This window comes from Carettochelys insculpta, chromosome 26 (assembly GCF_033958435.1).
Source record: "Carettochelys insculpta isolate YL-2023 chromosome 26, ASM3395843v1, whole genome shotgun sequence".
Taxonomy (NCBI): domain Eukaryota; kingdom Metazoa; phylum Chordata; order Testudines; family Carettochelyidae; genus Carettochelys; species Carettochelys insculpta.
Genome location: NC_134162.1, coordinates 2,744,549 through 2,764,400, shown reverse-complemented (window position 1 = coordinate 2,764,400; position 19,852 = coordinate 2,744,549). Strand labels below are relative to the sequence as shown.

Sequence of the window (19,852 nt, the reverse complement as noted above, 5' to 3'; positions counted from 1 at the left end):
ACCAGTTCAGTTTGGAAGAGAGAAGATTGAGGGGGGACATGACAGCGGTTTTCAGGTATCTAAAAGGGTGTCATAAGGAGGAAGGAGAAAATTGTTCTTCTTGGCCTCTGAGGATAGAACAAGAGGCAATGGGCTTAAACTGCAGCAAGGGAGGTTTAGGTTGGACATTAGGAAAAAGTTCCTAACTGTCAGGGTGGTCAAACAGTGGAATAAATTGCCCAGGGAGGTTGTGGAATCTCCATCGCTGGAGATATTTAGTAACAGGTTAGATAGATGTCTATCAGGGATGGTCTAGAGTGTACTTGGTCCTGCCATTGGGGCAGGGGGACTGGACTCGATGGCCTCTTGAGGTCCCTTCCAGTCCTAGTGCTCTATGATTCTATGATGAAATCCACACAGATTTTTCCAGCCCCCAAAGGGTCCAGCCACACTACTAGGTCAATATCGACTTAGACCTTACCCAAAACAGTGCGCTGGGCCAACCCTTAAGCGTCTGACGGTTTATTAACAAGAGCCTCGGCTCTGCGCCGCCTGGCCCAGACTAGGGTGAGAGAGGAAAAGTGGTTAAATTACGGACATCAATCCAAGCTACTGATGCAGGCCACAGCCGCTCGTAAAGCTGCTATCTTGACAGTCTCTGAAAATACATCCTCTGAGGGACGGATCCCCCAGCCCGCACGGGCTCTGTTCATTGCATCGTAGGCAGTCCGTCGTGTCCGACGATGACTCTTGAGCTTGCAGAGGTTCATCGGTTGTGGACTCGCATGTGGCTGAGGAGTCCAAGCTTTGACCGGCATGGGCGTTCACAGTGGGGGCAAGGGAATTGTCCTGGCTCGGTTGGTGCGGCTGCTGCTGTTGCTTTCTTCCCCTCACGAGCATCAATGAGGCGTGTGCGTCGCTGCTCTTCAAAGCTGTCATACGCGCGTCGTGCGAGAGCACGCCAGCCTCTTCGGTCTTTTGCACGCTGCTCTCGCTGATCTGGTTTTAAACCAGCTTGAGCAATGCTGGCCTTCACACAGTCTTTATACCTCTTTCAAGGCCTGATTCCTTCTGCCCTGGGGGAGCTCACCATAGAGGAATTGCTTCGGGATTCTCGCCTCCATGGGCGACCCTGTGGCCCGAGAGCAGATCCCTCCGAAACCCACAATGGACAGTCCTGACCTGCCCCCCACAATGGATGAGGTCAAAAAGGCAATCAGCCAGACCAGCTCTGGCAACGCCCCTCAGATGGATGGTTTCCCTGCTGAAATTTTCATAGCATAGATGCTGTAGCAAACTGCTCCCCAGATGAAGGCTTAGAGCGGGGTTTGAGGACTGAAAGACGAAGATGACCAGGGCCAGAATCATCTTTATAGATGAGCCTTTTGTTCCTCAAGTGGACAATGGAGAGTTACACACTTAGGTTACAAGTATCAGAAGTAGCCGAGTTAGTCTGTGTCTTCAAAAACAACCAGAAGTCCTGTGGCACCGGATAGACTAACGGATACTTTGGAGCATGAGCTTTTGGGGGCCAAGCCCTGCTTCGTCAGATGGTTACCTTACCTTACCTTAGGTTACCTGTCCTCCTCCTGTTGGGGCCTCTTCCTTTGCCCAATTCCCAGAGGACATGTCTCAGTCAAATCCATGAGATGGAGATTTGAAATCAGAGTCTCTGTTTTGCCTGTCTTCCTGGCTGGAGGTGACCACACTTTCCACTGTGATCCTTAGCCCCAAAGCATTTCTAATACGGGTGTAGAGCCACTGTCTGTAACTTCACACGCACACACGGCACGAATATACAAGTAGCATAAAGAGATTCAGCGGATCACCAGCTTTCATTGGACACCCCACTTGGCCCAAGATGTGGTGCAAACATAACCCGGTAGTTACAGAATATTTAATTTGAAATCCAGTAATGTCACAGCCAGCAGCGGAGTTCTGTGGCCAAGGAGCACCCAGGAATGAGCACTCTGGGTTTGGGGGTGAATGTGCTGGTTGGTTTGAGATGTGGGCCCCTCCCCAGTGGCTGTGGGAAGGCACCTTAAGTAAATGCCCTGTTAGAATCATAGAACCCTAGGGCTGGAAGGGACCTCAGGAGGTCATCTAGTCCAGCCCCCTGTCTAAAGCAGGATCAACCCCAACTAAAACATCCCAGCCAGGGCTGTGTCAAGCCAGGACTTAAAAACCTCTAGGGATGGAGATTCCATCACCTCTCTCGGTAAAACATTCCAGTGCTTCACCACCCTCCTGGGGAAAGAGTTTTTCCTAATATCCAACAGACTCTTCCCGCTCTGCAATTTGAGATCATTGCTGCTTTTTTTGCCATCCATCACTACTGAGAGCAGCCTCTCTCCATCCTCTTTAGAGCCCCCTTCAGGAAGTTGAAGGCTGCTATCAAATCACCCCTCACTCTTCTCTTCTGTAAACTAAACAAGCCCAAATCCCTCAGCCTCTCCTCACAGGTCTTGTACTCCAGACCCTTCATCATATTTTTTGCCCTCCGCTGAACCTGCTCCAGCACATCCACATCCTTTTTATACCGGGGGGGCCCAAAACTGGACACAATAGTGGGCAGGGCAGCTGGCTCTGTGGGTGAGAGCGCCCTGACCAGGGCCCGTCCTGCTGCAGGAAGAAGTTCCCCAAGAAGGGGGTGAGCCAGACCTTCAGCAAGGCGGCCCGGCTCAAGTGGCAGTCCCTGGAGCGGCGTATCTTCGACATCGTCATGCAGAGAATGACCATCCTCAACCTGGAGGCCGACATGGAGCGTCTGATCAAGGTGCGGGGCTGCGGCGGGCAAGGCCTGGGAGGGGCAGGGCGGCGCTGCGGCTCTGGGTGGCGCCGGCTGAGGCGTGTCCTTCCCGCCCCCAGAAACGGGAGGAGCTGGCGTTGCTGCAGGAGGCGCTGCTGGGGAAGAGGGGCAGGCTGCAGGGCGAGAGCCCTGAGGACCACAAGGGCCTGCAGGAGCTGAACGAGGAGATCGAGGTGCTGGCCGCCAACCTGGACTACATCAACGACGGCATCTCCGACTGCCAGGCCACCATCATGCAGCTGGAGGAGACCAAGGTGCAGGGCCTGGTCTCCCGGGACAGGGAGATGGCACTGTGTGAGAGGGGGGCACCCTGGAGGCTGGGCGATAGTGGGCATTGGGGGGTGCTGGGCGTGGGCAGCTGGCTGGGTTCTTCCCCTGGACGCTTGAAGCAGAAGGGTGCAGGAGGCAGGTCTGCAGGTTCCTCTGCTTTCCAAGCCACAATCCCCAGCAGGCAGGTTGGGAGGCTGGGGTCCAGGAGCTGAGCTGCTGTGGCCTGGGTCCTGCAGGGAGCTGGGGTCAGCCTGGCTACCTGCTCTTACCCTGCAGAGCTCCCCTCCTTCCTATGCAAACTCCACAGGGCCCCTGCTCAGAGCCGTTCCATCCACAGGACGGTTCAAGTGCCTGCCCCAGGCCCTGAGCTGAGGGTCCCAGGATGGGTGGCTGGGTCCCCGGGCAGCTTGGGGGACTGAAACAGGGCGGCAGCAAGAGTCCCCCCCGAACACACACCATGGCGGCGAGTGGAGAGACCCAGCAGCCCCACCCTGCTGTGCCCAGCTTCACCGCAACGCCTGGAAGCAGAGCACCCCGGCCCTGGCCCCTGCCCCAGAGCGTCCCGCACCCCCCACGGTGGGGCAGGCTGGGAGAGGGTGGTGGGGTGGAAAGGCTCAGGCTGCAGTGTGGTGGGTGGGGGAAGGCCTGTCAGGAACAGGGCTGGAGGGAAATGCAATTTACATTTCCTGAGCTGTTTTTTTTTTTTTCCTGGGCACTGCTGAGAGAGCCACACCGGGGCAAATGGGTTAAAACAGGGCTAGTGACAGTCTCAGCCTGGGGTCCTCCACTGTAAGGACCACACTGGTCACACAATTCCCTCCGACACTCCAGCTCCCCTTGGGCCACAGCCGGTCCCCTCCTCGCGCAGTGGAGAGGTTCTGAGAACCAATCGCACCAAATCCAAACAGGTTCTCCCAGTCCCAGGTTCTTCCAGCCACATTGCCAAGTCTATGTATATACCTCAGGTCACACCCAACAGAGCACACTGGGCCGGTCCTTTAGCATCGAACATCTAAAAGTTTATTAATAAAAAGAAAGAAGAGGGTGAGGGTGGAACTGTGGAAGCAATCCAGTCACGCACGCCCATCACAAGGTTCTTGGTGCAGGCTGCAGCAGAGGTGGAGTAGCTACTCTCTTCAAAGTCTCTAAAGTACGTCCTTCATTGGAATGGGTCAACAATCCTTCCGGGCTTGGTTCATAGCCGAGATGTTCCTGAAGTGCTGAGCCGGACTGAAGACAAAATGGAGGAGCCTCCGGCTACGTCTACGCAGCAAAGTGATTCTGAAATAACTTTGCTGTCATCTCCACTAAATAAATTTGAAATAGTGGCGGCGTCCTGCAGTAAACCTCACTGTGGGAGGAATAGCACCTATTTCAGAACTATTTTGAAGTAAGCGCCATGTGCTTAGACAATGTATTTCTGAATAGCGAAGTGCTATTTCAGAGAACGTTCGGGGTGCGTCTACGCTTGCATTCCTCATTCGAAAGAGGCATGCAAATGAGGGGAATCAAAAAGGCAAATGAGGTGCAGATTTACATATCTGGCACCTCATTTGCATATTCCTCTTTCGAAAGAAGAAAAGCAGTGGAGACGCTGCTCTTTCGAAAGTGGACCCCGTCTTCGAAAGAACCCTTCTTCCCTTCTCTTTTTTATGGCCTTTTTTTTACGGGAAGAAGGATTCTTCCGAAGATGCTGTGTCTACGCCGCTTTTCTTCTTTCGAAAGAGGAATATGCAAATGAGGTGCCAGATATGTAAATCTACACCTCATTTGCCTTTTTTGACTTCCCTCATTTGCATGCTTCTTTTGAAAGGGGAATGCTCGTGTAGACGCAGCGTCTGTGTGCAGCAGCATTATTTCGGAATAAGAGCTGCGGCTCCGGAATACCTTATTTCGAAATAGGACTGCTGTGTGGACGTAGCCTCAGGGTCATTGTTATACCCGAGCCCATGTGGAGGGAAAGTGTTGTCCCTGAAATGGAGCGTGTCCATGAGCAGGTCACCTGTCCAGGGCCTTTCTTGGGCATTCTGCCATTGCCTGTCTCCCAGATGACCCGTCCAAAGTTAAAGTCCTGAGATGTGGCTTGGAAGCAATTACAGCTTTGCCTGGCTGGGGAACCCTTTTGCAAGAGGCTTCCCCGTCACCTACTGTGGGCTCCCAGAAACTACAATTTTTACTACAGACCGAGGAACTCCACCTGTGAAAACGATACAAAGGCGTGAGCAGCATAAACAGGTTTATTGAGTTACCAGCTTTCCTTGGACCCCTCCCTTGTCCCGCTTGGTGCGAACCTAGGGCAGTGGTTGCAGCAAAGCTCTCATGGTCATTTTGCAATCCCGTAAGATCCCGTCCAGCCCGGCGGTGCTGGACTCTGGTTCCTGCCCTTTGCTGCCCCAGGGTCTTCTAAGCTAACCCCCGCTTGGGCGCTCTCCCACTCCTTAGGAGGAGCTGGATTCCACCGACACCTCCGTGGTGATCAGCTCCTGCTCCTTGGCCGAGGCGCGTCTCCTGCTGGACAACTTCCTCAAGGCCTCCATCGACAAGGTGCGGCGCGGGGTGCAGGGCGGGGTCATAGTTGTGGCAAGCCTGGGCCAGGGGCATCTTCTCTCCTGTGGGCCGGGCAGACTGCCCTGGGCTGCGCGCTGCTGCTTCTGGGGAGGGGGCTACGGTCCAAGGTTGGCCTGATTGCCCGACTCACCCCTAGCCCATGCTGCGTGCTGGGCCGAGGTGACCTCCTGCTCCCTCCAAGCAGGGGCTGCAGGTGGCTCAGAAGGAGGCCCAGATCCGCCTGCTGGAGGGGCGCCTGAGGCAGACGGACGTGACCGGCTCCTCCCAGAACCACGTGATCCTGGACGCCCTGCGGGAGAAGGCAGAGTCCCACCCGGGGCTGCAAGCACTCATCCACAATGTGCAGCAAGGTGGGTCCCTCCCCTGGGTGGCGGTGCTGGCTGTTCCCACCGGGCACCCCGAGGGTACCAGGCGTTGGCTGGTGAGGGAGCAGCCGCCCTGGTGCGGGGGCTGGCGGCAGCTGGGAAGGCTGGGGATACACGCGGCCTATCTGCCCCCCGGGCCTTGGCATTGCTCTGGGCCGTGGGCCCCGGTGTGTCCACTCCCGTGGTCACAGCCTGTCCGTTGGTGAGGATTCACTGACACGAGAGCGGTGGTCTGGGAGCTCCCCGGGGCGTGAGGCTGCTGCTCCCTAAGTGCCGTAGGCAGATCTGCGAGCGCCTGCCAGCTGGCCCCGGGAGGTGCCGCCCCGTCACCCTGACACCACTCCTGGCTGTTCCTCGTGCAGAGAACGGTTATGCCAGCACCGACGAGGAGATCTCGGAGTTCAGCGTGGCCTCGGATGGGAGGTGAGCGCACCAGGGTGCGTGTGGCGTCCCAGCCCCAAGCAAAGGGATCTCTGGAGTGAGCGGGCTCGGTCCTGCCAGGTCTGGGTTGGGGGGGCACGCCTCCGTGGCGCTCGCTGTCGAGGGAAACCAGCCCCGTTGGCGCTTGGCAGCTCAGTTCTGCAGGGGCTGTCTGCACAGAGCACGCTCCGGGCGCTCAGCGCTCCTCCGGGTGACTGCAGCGTGCGCAGGCTCCCCTCGCAGGATGGCCATCAAAGGGCGGGACCCTGGGGAGAGCGGTGCTGGGTAATGGGGGGAGGAACCTGAGTGGGCTGGAGAAGGGGTGCAATGGGGTGAGGCCAAGGGGCAGTGGGTTCTTCCTCTTACGCAATGTTTCTCAAACTGGGATCTGTGGGCTGTGCACGGACCCCTCCAGGGCTCCTAGGGGGGTAGCCCTCCCCCACCCCAAGCCATGCCCCTGCTTCACCTCTTCCTGGCCCCTTTGCACCCCTTATCTGATGCCCCCTCCCCTGAGCAAAGCGCTCTGGGGGGCAATGGGGAGGGGTCTGGCACAGGGCGGTAACTGCTGCTGGGATCCCACATCCCAACCCAGAGCCCCTTCCTGCACCCCGAACCTCGGCTCCTCCCAGAGCCACAGCCCCCGGCTGGAGCCCTCCTCCCACCCTGCCCCAGCTGAGTGACAGTTAGTGAGAGCTGGGGGACAGCAAGTGCCAGAGGGGAGGGGGATGGAGCAAGAGGGGCCTCAGAGAAGGGGTGGGGCAGAGGATCCCCGAAAGCTTTTAATTAAACTGGGGGTCTTTGGGTTGCTGAGGGGTAAGTGCTGCTGCTCTCGCCTGTGTGAGAGAGTGGGGTTTGTGGGCACAGCTAAGGAGATCAGTCCAGGTACCTTTGCTTACAACTGGGCCACTCACAGCCCCAAGCGGGGGTTTTCTTCTCACTAAGGCAGATCCAACCAGCCACCGCAGCACCTCTGCCAGCCCCACTGGCCAGCCAGAAGCCCCACCAGCAAACCCACAGACTTCCCAGCTGCTGCACCAGCCCAGCCCAGTAACCCCAAACAGCTGAGAGGCTTTAAAACCCGTTTCACCAACTCCGCCCAGATTCTCCCAGGCCCAAAGGGTCCAGCCACAGTCCCGGGTCCATATATACTTACCCAAGCAACATGCAAATGTCCAAATCCTTCCGATCTGAACACGTAAAGATGTATTTACAAAGCGGGAAGAACAGGGTTAGAGTGAAAAGGGGCTGAAGTGATATGTTCCATACATCGATTACAGTTATTGATGCAGCCAGCAATGGTCTATGCGGGAGGGATAGCTCAGTGGTTTGAGCATTGGCCTGCTAAACTCAGGGGTGTGAGCTCAGTCCTTGAGGAGGCCGTTTAGGGACTGGGGCAAATAGAAGTCAGGGATGGGGCTTGGTCCTGCCAAGAGGGCAGGGGACTGGACTAGACCTCCCAAGGTCCCTTCCAGTTCTAGGAGATGTGTGTGTAATTCTTGAAAGTCTCCAGAAGTCCTCCCCATCGGGGGCATGATTCCAGGTTACATCATCTTAGTTACTGGAGAATTGGAGATCTGGCCAGCTGGGGTCAGGCTGCAGGAATATGGATCCTTGGGACAGGACCAAAAGAAACAGACTTGCTTCTGCTAGGCCCCTTCTTAGAGTTTTCCTCTGTGGAGGGGAAAAAAACCCACCTTCTTCCCATCAGGCACTACCCAGCTGAGCAGCAGTGGCCAAGTGCCATGGGTGGCCGGTTTGGCCAGCACACCCCCGTCCTTTACATGGCAGTAGGGGTGCGTGTCTGGACACCTGATTTCAGTTCCTTTGCTCAGCCCAGGACACCTGCCCAGTGGGCTGCATTCCAGGGACGAGCCCCACCTTTCTGGGATGTGCATTCCACACCGGAGCCTGGGTGAAGCCCAGTCTCCTGGCTGGGGTTGAGTTCCTGGCCCCATTGGGAAGCTCAGCTCCAAGACGTCACTAACGCAACTGCAGAGCTAAAGCCCAGAACGCTACCGACAAACACGGCACAGACGTATGAGCGGCACACACAGGTTCAGGGTCTCCTCGGTTTTCATTGGACACCTCGCCCGGCACGCTGTGTGGGGCCAATCGATATGTGGGGACCGTAAAACAGCTTCCATACCCAACATAAAAGTCCAGCCACGCGGCCGCCTGTCTAACCCTTTCTGTCCCTGCAGCTTCTCCCAGTCATTTACCATGAAGGGCTCGGCCAGCCAGGACGACTTCAAATTCAAGGTCAGTGCACGACCCGCCGATAGAGCAGATCGACCTGGGGCTGCCGGCGCCAGCTGGGCCTCAGGCCATTGGAGACCCTCTTCCTTCATGCTCACCACGGGGCTGGTGATGGCCCCAGGCTGGTGGAATGCCTCCAGGAGCCAGGTCTGGAGCTGAAGCAGCCTAGGGTCTGGTCTGTGGGTGGCATCTGTGCCTGGCACGTTACCTCAGCCCTACCAATGGCTCCTTGAGCCGTCGCACGGGCTTTCCACCCCCAGCTGCACATCCCTGGGCTGCGCGGGGCTTCTGTGCACCCAGGCGAGTCGTCTGGGGGCTGCCGATCCCTCCTCTGGCAGCAAAGGCAACTCACACGACGCCCTGGGGCTGTGCGCCCTCCCAGTTGTTAGCTGGCTGGCCCAGCCCCTCTGCATGCCCAAATCCTCCTGGGCTACGCAGGGCACCTTCCAGCCTGGCATGGGGCACCTCCAGCTGCCCTGGCTAATGAGCTCAGGCAGCAGTCATGCCGGCATTCAGGGCCCAACTGAAAGGCTGCCCTGCATCTGCCGCTGGTGGGTGCTCAGCCCCTGGGGCTTCCTGGGGCCCCTGCCTCCCAGCCTCGCTCAGCGTCTGTCCTCAGGGCAGTGAATGCCTCCCCTCCTTGTGCCTGGCCGCAGGGGGAGCCCAAGCTGTCAGGCCAGATGAAGGCCGTGTCGGCCGAATGCCTGGGACCTCCGCTGGACATCTCCACCAAGAACATCACCAAGTCCTTGGTGTCCCTCATGGAGATCAAGGAAGATGGGATTGGCTTCTCTGTCCGGGATCCCTACTACAAGGACAAGGTCTCCCGCACCATCAGCCTGCCCACCCGCGGCAGCACCTTGTAAGCCCTGGCGTGCGTGAGCCCCACGCGCTGACAGGCTCTGGGGGGGCGAAGGGGGCAGGGCTGGCGGCCTTGAGTGGGGACCACTGGGGCCGCTAGCATGGGCGGAGGGAACGCGGGCTGCTGCGGGGGAGTACGGGGGTGGTGCCTCCTGTCGGAGGGAGCGGGGTGTCCGGCCCCTTGCCCGTCGAAGGCATGGGGCTGCCGTCTCCGGCAGCAGCGTCTCGCTGGCGATGCCAACAGGGCCCACGCTTGCTATGCAAGTGGTGAGGCATTGCCTGCCCTTGTGCCCGGGACGGGGGGCGCCTGCTGGGCCAGGGGTCTCGCGTGCTCTGGGGCCGGCCTGTCCCGTGCTGAAGGCCCCAGGGAGGGGCGACTGCTGACCTAGTCGCATGCTGCTCCAGCCCTAGGCAGTCCCGAGGCCCGGACACCTCGCCTCTGACCCGGAGAAAATCCTACGATCGGGGCCAGCCCATCAGGTGAGCAGGGAAGAGGCTGGAGAGCTCGTGGGCCAGCGCCACGGGGGTCAGCTCCATGCCCAGGCACAGTGCTGGGCGGTGGATTCAGCGGTGCCGGGGGCTGGCGCTGTGCTGGGCGGAGGTGCAGGCCAGGCTAGTGATCCCGGGTCTCTCTGTCTCTGTCCACCCCGGCTCAGGACTTCGGACGTTGGCTTCACGCCTCCCTCATCCCCTCCCACCCGGCCGCGGAACGACCGCAACGTCTTTTCCCGCCTCACCAGCAACCAGAGCCAGGGCTCTGCGCTGGACAAGTAAGAGCCTTGGGGGCCAGGCGCCCGCGGGTGGGTGTGGTGCATTTCCCGGTGCGCAGCCCCCAGGGCAGTGACGGCTGCACAGACACTGGTTCCCACGGCTTCCCTAGAGCCAGCTGCGCCTTCCCTGTCCTCCTTGCCCCCCTGCTGTGCCCGGGTGGGCACTCCCAGGTCCCTGGTACCATCCCCACTGGGCCCTGGGCTCTCGCTGCCCCGCTAGCGTTACCACCCCGCCCAGGACCTGGCAGCCTGTGGCGCGAGCAGGGCGAAGTCAGAGAGAAGCCCTGGGGGCAGCAGCCCCTGGAGCAGGGCCCTGTGCCAGGCCTGCATCTAACTCCATTGACAAGGGGGGCGCTTTCAGCTCCCCTCTACTGCCTGGGCCTGGCCAAGCGTCCGGCCCTGAGCTGCCGAGCTTGGGCTGTTAGTTTGCCTCCAGCAGAAGCAGCCAATGTTGAGTGCCCTCCCTTCCCGTGATGCAGCCGGAGGCAGAGCTGAGCCCTCGGCATCGGCCCCGAGGGCAGCCTTGTCCTGTAGCCCAGCGTGCGCACGCCTCCGTCCCCTGGGCTCTCGCAGGCCCCGCCAGCAGAGCAGCCCTGGGCCTTCCCTTCCCGCATGTAGCTCTGCAGGCCCTGGCAGTGGTGGGCAAGGTGGTGCCCGTCGGGCTGGCTGGCAGCCGAGGTGGCGTGGTGCTGGTGGGGGGCGCTGGCGGCGCGTGTAACCTGGGTGAGGTGGGCCCAGGGGCTGTCGGCAGAGGGCATGGAGCTGCTGTTCCCGACCCACCACGTGCTGGCCTTGGCGGCGGGCAGGGGAGGCCATTTGCGGCAGGTCCCTGAGCTCTGCTGCGGCCGGGGGCTGGGACCCTCTGGGACAGGGGGCCCCGCCGGTGGCAGCCTGTGCGGCGTCCGCGGCGGAAGGCATCCACCGTAGGAGTGCCTTTGACAGTCGCGGCCCAGCTGCTGGGCCCCGGAGTCTCTGTCCCCTGTCTCCCCCAACCCGAATCGCCGCACTTTGCTGCCGCTGTGTTTGGAGGCGATGCTCTAACCGGGGGGACCTGGCGTTCCCGGCCTCTCAGGAACAGCCCCCGGCCACAGGCCTCCTGCCAGCAAACCTCACGCGAGCCCAGAGCCAGCCCGCGCAGAACGCTCCGCCCCATCCATCCCGAAGCCGGGCTGGGGAGCGTGGGGCCGGGCCGACCCCCCGACCAGAGACCCGACTTGGGACGAATGGCACCGGCGGTCTGCGGCAAGACTGGGCAAGGCCCCGGCCTGCTCCGTACTGGGCCATTGTACCAGCCCCAGCCAGTCCACCCGCCGCAATCCGGGGCGTGAGCCGCAAACTTCTTCCTGCTCCTCTGCCCCCTTCTCACTGCTCTTCTGCGTCTGCTCCTCCTGCTCTGCCCGCTAGCGATAACCACGCTCCCCACTGACTCCGCTCCTGCCTCTCCGCTGGAATGGTCTCTCCCGTAATCCTGCTAATTTTCTGTCCCTAGGTCTGACGACAGCGATTCCTCTGTCTCGGAGGTGCTGAGGTACACGCCCCTTTCTGTTGATTATAACTCCCTGCTCTCTCTCCTGGCCTCCCGGCTCCGGCTCCTTCCCCTGCCCTGCCTGCTGAACCTGCGCGGCCCACGCTCTGGGCCTTGCTTCCTTGCTAAATCTAACGGGACTGTCCTGGTGCCGCTCTGGCTCGCTGCCTGTCCCTTCTCTCGGCTGCCCCGCATGGCCCCGGCATGCTGTCTGGCTGTGGAAGGCCCCTGCACCTCTGGCCTTTTGGGCCTTGAGGTCTGAGCCCCTGTCTTGTAATGCAGCACTGGGCGGGCGTTGAACCGGCTCGCGTGTGGTGCTTTGACCGGTCGGGGAAGCTGCACGCGCTAGCTGCCTCGGCCGGTAGCGACGAGATCTCGGCGTGCCGCGATGGCTTCCTTAGTGACGCTGGCTGCGGAGCGCGTCGAGGCAGGGCAGCCCAGCTGCTGGAGCCAGCGGCTGCTTGGAGGTGTTGGCTGTGATACCTCATCCTTTTCCCTCTCAGCTTGGCTTCCAACATCTCACAGCGCTGAACAACGGTAGCTTCAGCTTCCCAACCCCCCGGCGAGGCTGCTCAGGGTCATTGACCTCGTCCAGGCACCAGGACTAAATGCCTGGGCTGCAGCCTCTTGGCACAGATGATCCCAGGGCTGCTGCGGAGGCAGTGCAGTCTCCCCCGTGTATTAGAGCAGCCTTGGGGTTGCTCTAATTCAGTGCATCCTCACAGGAGGCTGTTTGCTGGCTGGGCCGCAGCCCGATGCTCCCGCGTGGGATGTGCGTAGGCCCTGGGTTTCCAACATGTGCCCTGTAGCACCAGTTCCGCTAGCCCACGGCAGTATCTGCGCCAGGGCCACGCTCCCTCTCCTGCGCATTGCCCTGCAGCTGCCGGAGGAGGGGGCACACAGCACCCCTGGGAAAACCCATTCCAGCCGTGCTGCAGGTGCGCCAGGCGACCCTGGGCAGTCCCCTCCCCCACTTGGTGCCTCAGTGTCCCCACCTTAACCCCACCCCGCTGAGGAGGGGTGGGGTGGTGCAGGGAGGCCCTGGCTGGAAGCAGCTTCAGACTGACTGACTCCCTCTCCACCGGGGCTCTTGAGTCTTGTGTGCTTGGTGCTCTGGAACCTGACTCAACTCCCCTTCCGGCCCCAAGTGGTCGTGGCTGGGTGAAGCCCAGAACTGGTGTGAGACAGGGAGCCAGGACTCCTGGGCTTCATTCCCAGCTCTGCCACCCATCAGAGCTCCCTGAGTGGGCTGGAGGGAGAAAGGGCACTTCCCCACACGGCCACGGGGTGGCACCCGTCTGCCGCACCCGGCACAGCCGGAGCCGGCCCGCCGCTGGTCTCTGACTCCCGTGGGGCTCGGTGTGTGCCGTGCAGTGGCCAGGGCTCTGTCCTGCCTCACGCAGCCCATGCCTTGCTGACACCCTGGTTCTCTCTCTCTCTACCCCCCACGCCAGGGGTCTCATTAACCCAGTGGGCAATGCCAAGGGTGCCCGGACGGCCCCGCTGCAGTGCATCTCCGTGGCCGAGGGGCACTCCAAGCCCGTTCTCTGTGTGGACGCCACCGACGAGCTGCTCTTTTCTGGATCCAAAGGTGCGCGCCTCGAGCGTGCAAAGAGTCACAGAACACTAGGACTGGCAGGGACCTCGAGAGGCCATCGAGTCCAGCCCCCTGCCCCAATGGCAGGACCAAGTACTGTCTAAACCATCCCTGATAGACGTCTATCTAACCTGTCCTTAAATATCTCCAGCGATGGAGATTCCACAACCTCCCTTGGCAATTTATTCCACTGTTTGACCACCCTGACAGTTAGGAACTTTTCCCTAATATCCAGCCTAAACCTCCCTTGCTGCAGTTTAAGATGCAGCTTGTGTGGGATCGCTGGGGAGCGAGCTGCAACTCCGGGAATGGCCTTACAGCCCCGTTAGGGCTGAACAGCTGTGTGGTGACATCCATGAAGCGAGTTGGTGGGGCCTCTGCCCACCCTCTACTGGTCAGGTGTTCACCTGGCACTAACAGATCCTTTCCCCGTACAGCGGATGTGCTGGGTGGGATGGGGCCTGAGACCCTGGGTGGGGAAGGGAGCCAGGGGGTTCCTGTCAAAGGATGGGAAGGTCCTGCTGTTTCACTGCTGCAAACTCCTCCTGCAGACCGGAGCTGCAAAATGTGGAACCTGGTGACGGGCCAGGAGATCGCCTCGCTGAAGGGCCACCCCAACAACGTGGTGTCCATCAAGTACTGCAGCCACTCGGGGCTGGTGTTCACCGTCTCCAGCTCCTACATCAGGGTGTGGGACATCCGGGACTCGGCCAAGTGCGTCCGCACCCTCACGTAGGTACCTGGAGCTTGGACGCTGCCCTGTGGGCCCAGCCAAGCTCACCACACTGCTATGCCGTGTCCTGCACCCAGCAGGGCTGCGGCACTGCGGCTGGGTTGGCCGGACTGGCCGGCCTCGCCTGGGTTGGCTTGCAGAGGTGCCAGGGCTTAGTGCTGTGTGCTCGGGGCAGCTGCGTCTCTGGTCTCTTCCGGGGACAGCGTTAACCCCACCTCCTACGGCTGCTTTGATCAGGGATGGGAAATGACCTGCAGGTGCCAGACCAGTCCTGCAGTCCTTCCCCAGATGGAAATCCCACTGCTGGGAGCCAGCCTGGGCTGCCTGTCCCCATCAGCTGCTTGCTAGGGGTGGGCTGGTGTCTCTCCAAGTGGGTGCACACCTGCTGGCTGCCCCACCAGGCACCTCCCCCCCGAAAGTGCTGCGTGGGCCCCCTCGCTATGCTGCAGGTCCTGCTCTGAGGAGGGGCCCTGAGCTGGTGCTGGGTGCTTAGCACAGAGCGCTTTGGGGCTACCGCATCCCTGGGCACCAGGGGTCGCAAGCCTGGCTTCGGCCTGGGGCAGGGAGCTGGGCTCAGGTGCCGTATGGCCTCAATGCACCAGCCAGCTGCCCTAAGGGTGCAATGCTGGGTCCGGCTCTCACCCCGCCTTGGGCCACCCCAGGGACCTGGCCCAGCAGGGCTGAGATGGGTCCCCTCCTGGCACCATGGGGCTCCGTGCAGCCAGGAGGCAGCTTTGCTTTGCCCTCTGGATGGCCAGGGACGGCCGCTCTGCACCCATCGGCTCAGCCCGTGGTGGAGCAGATCTGCCGTTCCGCTCTCCCCCGGCTCTCTGTTTGAGGCTCGCCTCTCGCTGCGTCTCTGGCGTAGGTCTTTGGGTCAGGTGATCTCCGGGGACGCCTGTGCCGGTACCATGACCCGCACCGTCACCAGCGTGCAGGGCGAGCTCCAGATCAACCAGATCGCGCTCAACCCTGCCGGCACCATGCTGTACGCCGCCGCCGGGAACGCCGTCCGCATCTGGGAGCTCAACAGGTCAGGGCAGGGCGGGGAGGTGGGGCTGGGGCCTGGGGGTGATCAGGGCTGGGGCCTGGGGCCCACTGACTTACCCCTGGAAACCTTGTTGTTGAGGCAGGGCCGGATTCAGCCTAACACCGCGGGCCTTAGTGCCAAGGCTCCTCGGGGGAGAGCAGGAGGGGGGCTTCTCGCGTACTCAGGCTGTGGGGCCACGGCCAGGGCTGGCAGGGGGGCAGCTGCCCTGGCACAAGCCCTGAGCAGCTTGGCCTGTCTTCGCTAGGGCTTGGCACTGTCCCGCTGCTGGGGCAGGTCCCTGGGGTGGCCCAAGGTGGGGTGAGAGCCGGACCCAGCACTGCACCCTGAGGGCGGCTGGCTGGTGCATTGAGGCCATACGGCACCTGAGCCCGGCTCCCTGCCCCAGCCAAAGCCAGGCTTGCGACCCCTGGTGCCCAGGGATGTGGTAGCCCCAAAACGCTCTGTGCTCAGCACCCAGAGCCCCTGCTTCTGCCCCGGGGTGGTGGAGGGGGGCCTTAGACAGGCTGGGTCCCTGCTGGGCGCCCTGGAGCCAGCCCTCCTGTGGAGCATGGCCCAAGCCCTCACGCCCCCGGTGCCTCTTCAGGTTGCAGCCGATCGGGAAGCTGAGCGGCCACATCGGGCCTGTGATGTGTCTGACTGTGAACCAGACCACCAGCCGCCATGACCTGGTCGTCACCGGCTCCAAGGATCACTACGTCAAGGTACGTGCGACCCGCCCCGGCTCCCGGCTGTGCAGAGGCCTTTGAGCCTGGGCTCGCTGCTGTGCCGGCCCTCCCCACCCTCCTGCAGCGGCACCAGCCCTAGGGGCTCTGTCCCACCAGGGCCTGGCGAGGACGGGACATGCTGGGCGGGGTTGTCCAGGCACTCGGCGCTGCCCTCTCTGCTCCCTTGGCGAGAGGCTGCTCCCCTGTTGGCCGGAGTGGTGCAGGGGGTCTGCCGATGGCAGCCAGGGCTGCTGACGGGCCCAGAGGCTGTGTGGCTGGCGTGCCACTGGGAGCAGGTTTCTGCAGGGCCCCTAGGACGTCCCAGCGCCCAGAGCCAAGGGCTGTTGCAGGGGCTGCCCGGTCTGGAGGTGCTGGGCAGCTCGGCAGCCCTGGAGCCCCGAATTCCAGGAGCCCTCCTGCATCCCCCACCGGCGAAGTGGGACTGTCCGTCCCCTGCTCTGCGGGCCTCTGCAGTGCCTGCCGCCCAGGAGGCTGACTGCTCTTTGCCACGCGGCCCCTGCCAGCCGGGCACTGAGCCGCGCCCGCTTGGTGCCGCCAAACCGCTGCCGGGGCCGCGATTTCCCGCACCTCTGCAGTGCGCCGGCGTGTCCCACGGGTCTCCCCGAGATCCTGGGGTGTTCTGAGCAGGCAGGACCCCACTGCTGCCAAGCCCCCTCTGTGGCCCTGGTTTGGCTGCTCCCGGCCTCACTGAACGGGCAGCTGCCGGCCGGCCGGCCAGCCTGGCATGGCTGGGCTTCCCCACCCGGCCTCACGGCAGCTGCCCACCGGGCTCTGGCCTTGCAGATGTTTGAGATCGCGGACGGCGTGGGGGGCACCGTCAGCCCCACGCACAACTTCGAGCCCCCCCACTACGACGGCATCGAGTGCCTGGCCATTCAGGGCAGTACCCTCTTCAGCGGCTCCCGGGACAACGGGATCAAGAAGTGGGACCTGGAGCAGCAGGAGCTCGTCCAGGTAGGGAGCAGACGAGCAGCAGGCCCTGCCCTGGGCGGGCGGTGGCAGGGTGGGCCGAGGCCCGACACGTGTCTTTCGTGGGGCTAGGGGGGTTGTGCCACGGCCTGGAGCCAGGCTCTTGACCCTGTGCAGGCAGGCCCACTCCCCGACCCCACACTGCATATCCTCCACCCCAGGCACCTGCCCCAGCAGCCTCTAGGCACTGGGGGACCCGGGCGCTGCAGACCACAGGCCAGCACGGCGACAGGCAGCCCTGCAGGGGCTCTGTGGCCTCTGGGAAAGGGGCCCAGGTTGGCCGGGGTTGCTGGCGCTCAGCGTTTTCCCCGTGTCCGACCCCTCTCCCTGGGGAGTCTGTCTGCCTGGCTCTGCAGCTCAGAGCAGGTGGGCAGGGTCTGCGGTCGATAGAGTGCCAACGAGGCCAGACGCCAGCGCTCCCAGGAGCCCTGGCTCGCTCAGCCAGAGGCCTCCACTGTTGTGGAGAAGGTGCTGTGTGCTCTGTGGGAGTCCAGGGGCTGTCAGGGCGGCCCCGAAATGGAGCTGCCCCCCCCAGTCGTTCCCCTCTGAAATGGGGCTGAGGCTGACGCTGACTCCCAGGAGAGCAGGCAGGGCTGATGGCAGGCAAATAGTCCCAGAGGTGGGGGCTGGGTTTAGGTTTGGAGCAGCTCCTTTGGGTGCCCTGGGCAAGCCTCCCAGCCCTGTTGGAAGAAGAACCCTGTGGGTTTGCAGCCTTGTGCCCGGCACCGCCCCAGATAGTGCTGCCATAAGCCAGATTCCCTCCCGCACCTGGTGCGTCCCAGCCTGAGCCGGCCGTGCGTCCATCAGAGCTTGGAGATCCCCCTTGTCCCGGAGGCACAAGCAGAGTGCGGCTCTTTGAATCTAAACCCTCTGCTGCCGTTTGGTGAGAAGCTGAGTGGAGCGTAACCATCCCGGCTTCAGTTGCAGCCAGCGTCCAGCTCTGCCGAGCTGCAGCCCCCTGGCGCTGGCCTGGACCTCTCCGGGCGCTCGGGGGCCCGGCTGGCAGCGTGGGTCGTGTTCCGTTGTCAGGAGGGTGCTCACGAGCCCTGCCCTCTCTCTGTGCCCACCAGCAAATCCCCAACGCACACAAGGACTGGGTCTGCGCCCTGGCCTTCGTCCCCAGCCGCCCCATGCTGCTGAGCGCCTGCCGGGGGGGCGTGGTGAAGGTCTGGAACGTGGACAACTTCACGCCCATCGGGGAAATCAAAGGCCATGACAGCCCCATCAACGCCATCTGCACCAACTCCAAGCACATCTTCACCGCCTCCAGGTGAGCGTGTAGATGGGGCGCAGCCTCAGGGGGTGCCGGGCCCCGGGGGGCAGGTCTGAGCCCCAGCTAACCCCTGGCAGCACTGGTCCAGGAGCAATCCGAAGCCACCCCTGCTCCCGCCCCATGGAGAGGGGCATGGGGGGCAGTGAGGGCCAGGAGCAGCACCAGCGCTGAGGGCAGTCTGGGGCAGGGGAGCAGGCAGGGGGCCCTGGAACCCTCCAGCCTCTGGCCTCTCTTTGCTCTCAGCCATTGCCAGCCTGCCTGCCCCACAGCCAGGCCCCCCCGCTGTGTGCGCGCTGCCCCGATCTGCCCCCGCCCCGCTTTGCCAGGACTAGCCAGACCCGGGGCCGCTGCCGGGCCACCCTCGGCGCAGAAAAAGGCTCCCTGCCCACTGGGCACCTTCTCCTCCTGGAGGCCACTTGGGCACCTCCAGGGCCAGCTCCATGGCCCTGTCCCCCAGAGGCTCCCTGGCTCTCGCCCATCCTCTGTGGTGTCGCTGGCGCCGTCTCTGATCTCCGCCCTAGTCCCCGTTCTCCTGTGCGCTCTCTTCCCCTCTGCCGCAGTGACTGCCGGGTGAAGCTATGGACGTACGTACCCGGGCTCACCCCCTGCCTTCCTCGCCGCGTCCTTGCCATCAAGGGCCGTGCCACTAGCCTGCCTTGACCCTCCTCCTGCGCTCTCTGGCTCTCTCGCCCGCGCGCGCTCTCGCTCTTTCCCTCTCTCGCCCCCTCTCTCCGCTCTGGTCTCAGCTGCTGCTTCACGGTACGAGATTCCTTTGGCTTCTCCCCCTACGGAGCCCTCTGCTCTCGGCCCCTCTCTGCCCACCTGGGCCTGCCCCCTCGGAGCAGCAGGGGCCACGTGCGGGGCGGCGGCCAGGCCTTGGCAGCTCCCCCGGCCCCCCAAGCTCGGGGAAGGGGTGGTTGGGGCCAGCGGCTGGCTGGTGCTGCATGGGGCTTGTCTGTCCGACTGCTGCTGCTCCCAGGGCACTGCCCATCCCACCCCCACTGCATCGCTGGCCATTGCCAGTGTGGTGCCTACCAGCCCAGGGCCCGATTCCTGGCATCCTGGGGGCATCTGGGCACCTCTGCTCCCTCCCTGTGCTGGGACCTGCCCACCACAGCTGCTTGGGGTAGGGACAGGGCATGTGCGTCCTCTCTCCGGCTGGGCTGGCCTGGTGCAGGGGGGCAGCCCTGGCCTCACCCGCTTTCCCTCTGCTCCCTAGCGACCTGACAGTGAAGCTCTGGAGCAGGAGAAGGTACCTCAATGGCCCGTCCTAGGCGTGGGAAAGGCAGGAGCCCTGGCGGGCGAAGGCCCCCGCCCATCCCTGGCCGTAAGCCACCTCGTCTGCCCGGCCTGTGTGTTTGCTGGTTCCCGGGTCTCTGGGCCCACCGGCATCTCCGCTGGGGCTTTGGACCCTGCCGGCTCCCAGGGCTGCCCCAGGAGGAGCCCGAGCCGAGAAACCCGACGGGATCGTTCCAGCCTGCCCTGCAGCCTGTTTGGCACGCCATGCCCCGGAGCCTGGACCTGCACCCTGCTGCTGGCTGCTGCGGCCTGTGGTGCCTGGGGTCTGCTCCCCCCGGAAGTGGTGCCAGAGCCCCCCTCCACGCCTCGTCAGTCAGCAGAGCCGGCCGGTACCGGCACACGGGGAGGACTCGTGCCCTGCCTGCAGACCCCGAACGGCCTT

The 19,852-nt window shown here is 62.6% G+C and overlaps 1 protein-coding gene across 1 annotated transcript in view; it reads left to right on the top strand.

Annotated features, from left to right (window-relative positions):
• Positions 1–19,497, top strand: part of KIF21B (kinesin family member 21B) — a 76,506-nt gene extending 57,009 nt beyond the window's left edge. The window contains exons 19-35 of the mRNA XM_074977298.1: positions 2,608–2,755; positions 2,848–3,042; positions 5,501–5,602; positions 5,811–5,976; positions 6,354–6,414; positions 8,613–8,670; positions 9,324–9,529; positions 9,934–10,008; positions 10,185–10,298; positions 11,788–11,826; positions 13,278–13,414; positions 13,972–14,152; positions 15,022–15,186; positions 15,788–15,905; positions 16,713–16,883; positions 17,969–18,168; positions 19,391–19,497. Coding sequence (XP_074833399.1) covers positions 2,608–2,755; positions 2,848–3,042; positions 5,501–5,602; positions 5,811–5,976; positions 6,354–6,414; positions 8,613–8,670; positions 9,324–9,529; positions 9,934–10,008; positions 10,185–10,298; positions 11,788–11,826; positions 13,278–13,414; positions 13,972–14,152; positions 15,022–15,186; positions 15,788–15,905; positions 16,713–16,883; positions 17,969–18,168; positions 19,391–19,445 — 2,191 coding nt within the window. The 3' untranslated portion in view covers positions 19,446–19,497. The remainder of the gene's footprint in view (positions 1–2,607; positions 2,756–2,847; positions 3,043–5,500; positions 5,603–5,810; positions 5,977–6,353; positions 6,415–8,612; positions 8,671–9,323; positions 9,530–9,933; positions 10,009–10,184; positions 10,299–11,787; positions 11,827–13,277; positions 13,415–13,971; positions 14,153–15,021; positions 15,187–15,787; positions 15,906–16,712; positions 16,884–17,968; positions 18,169–19,390) is intronic.
• The last annotated feature ends 355 nt before the right edge of the window (positions 19,498–19,852 follow it).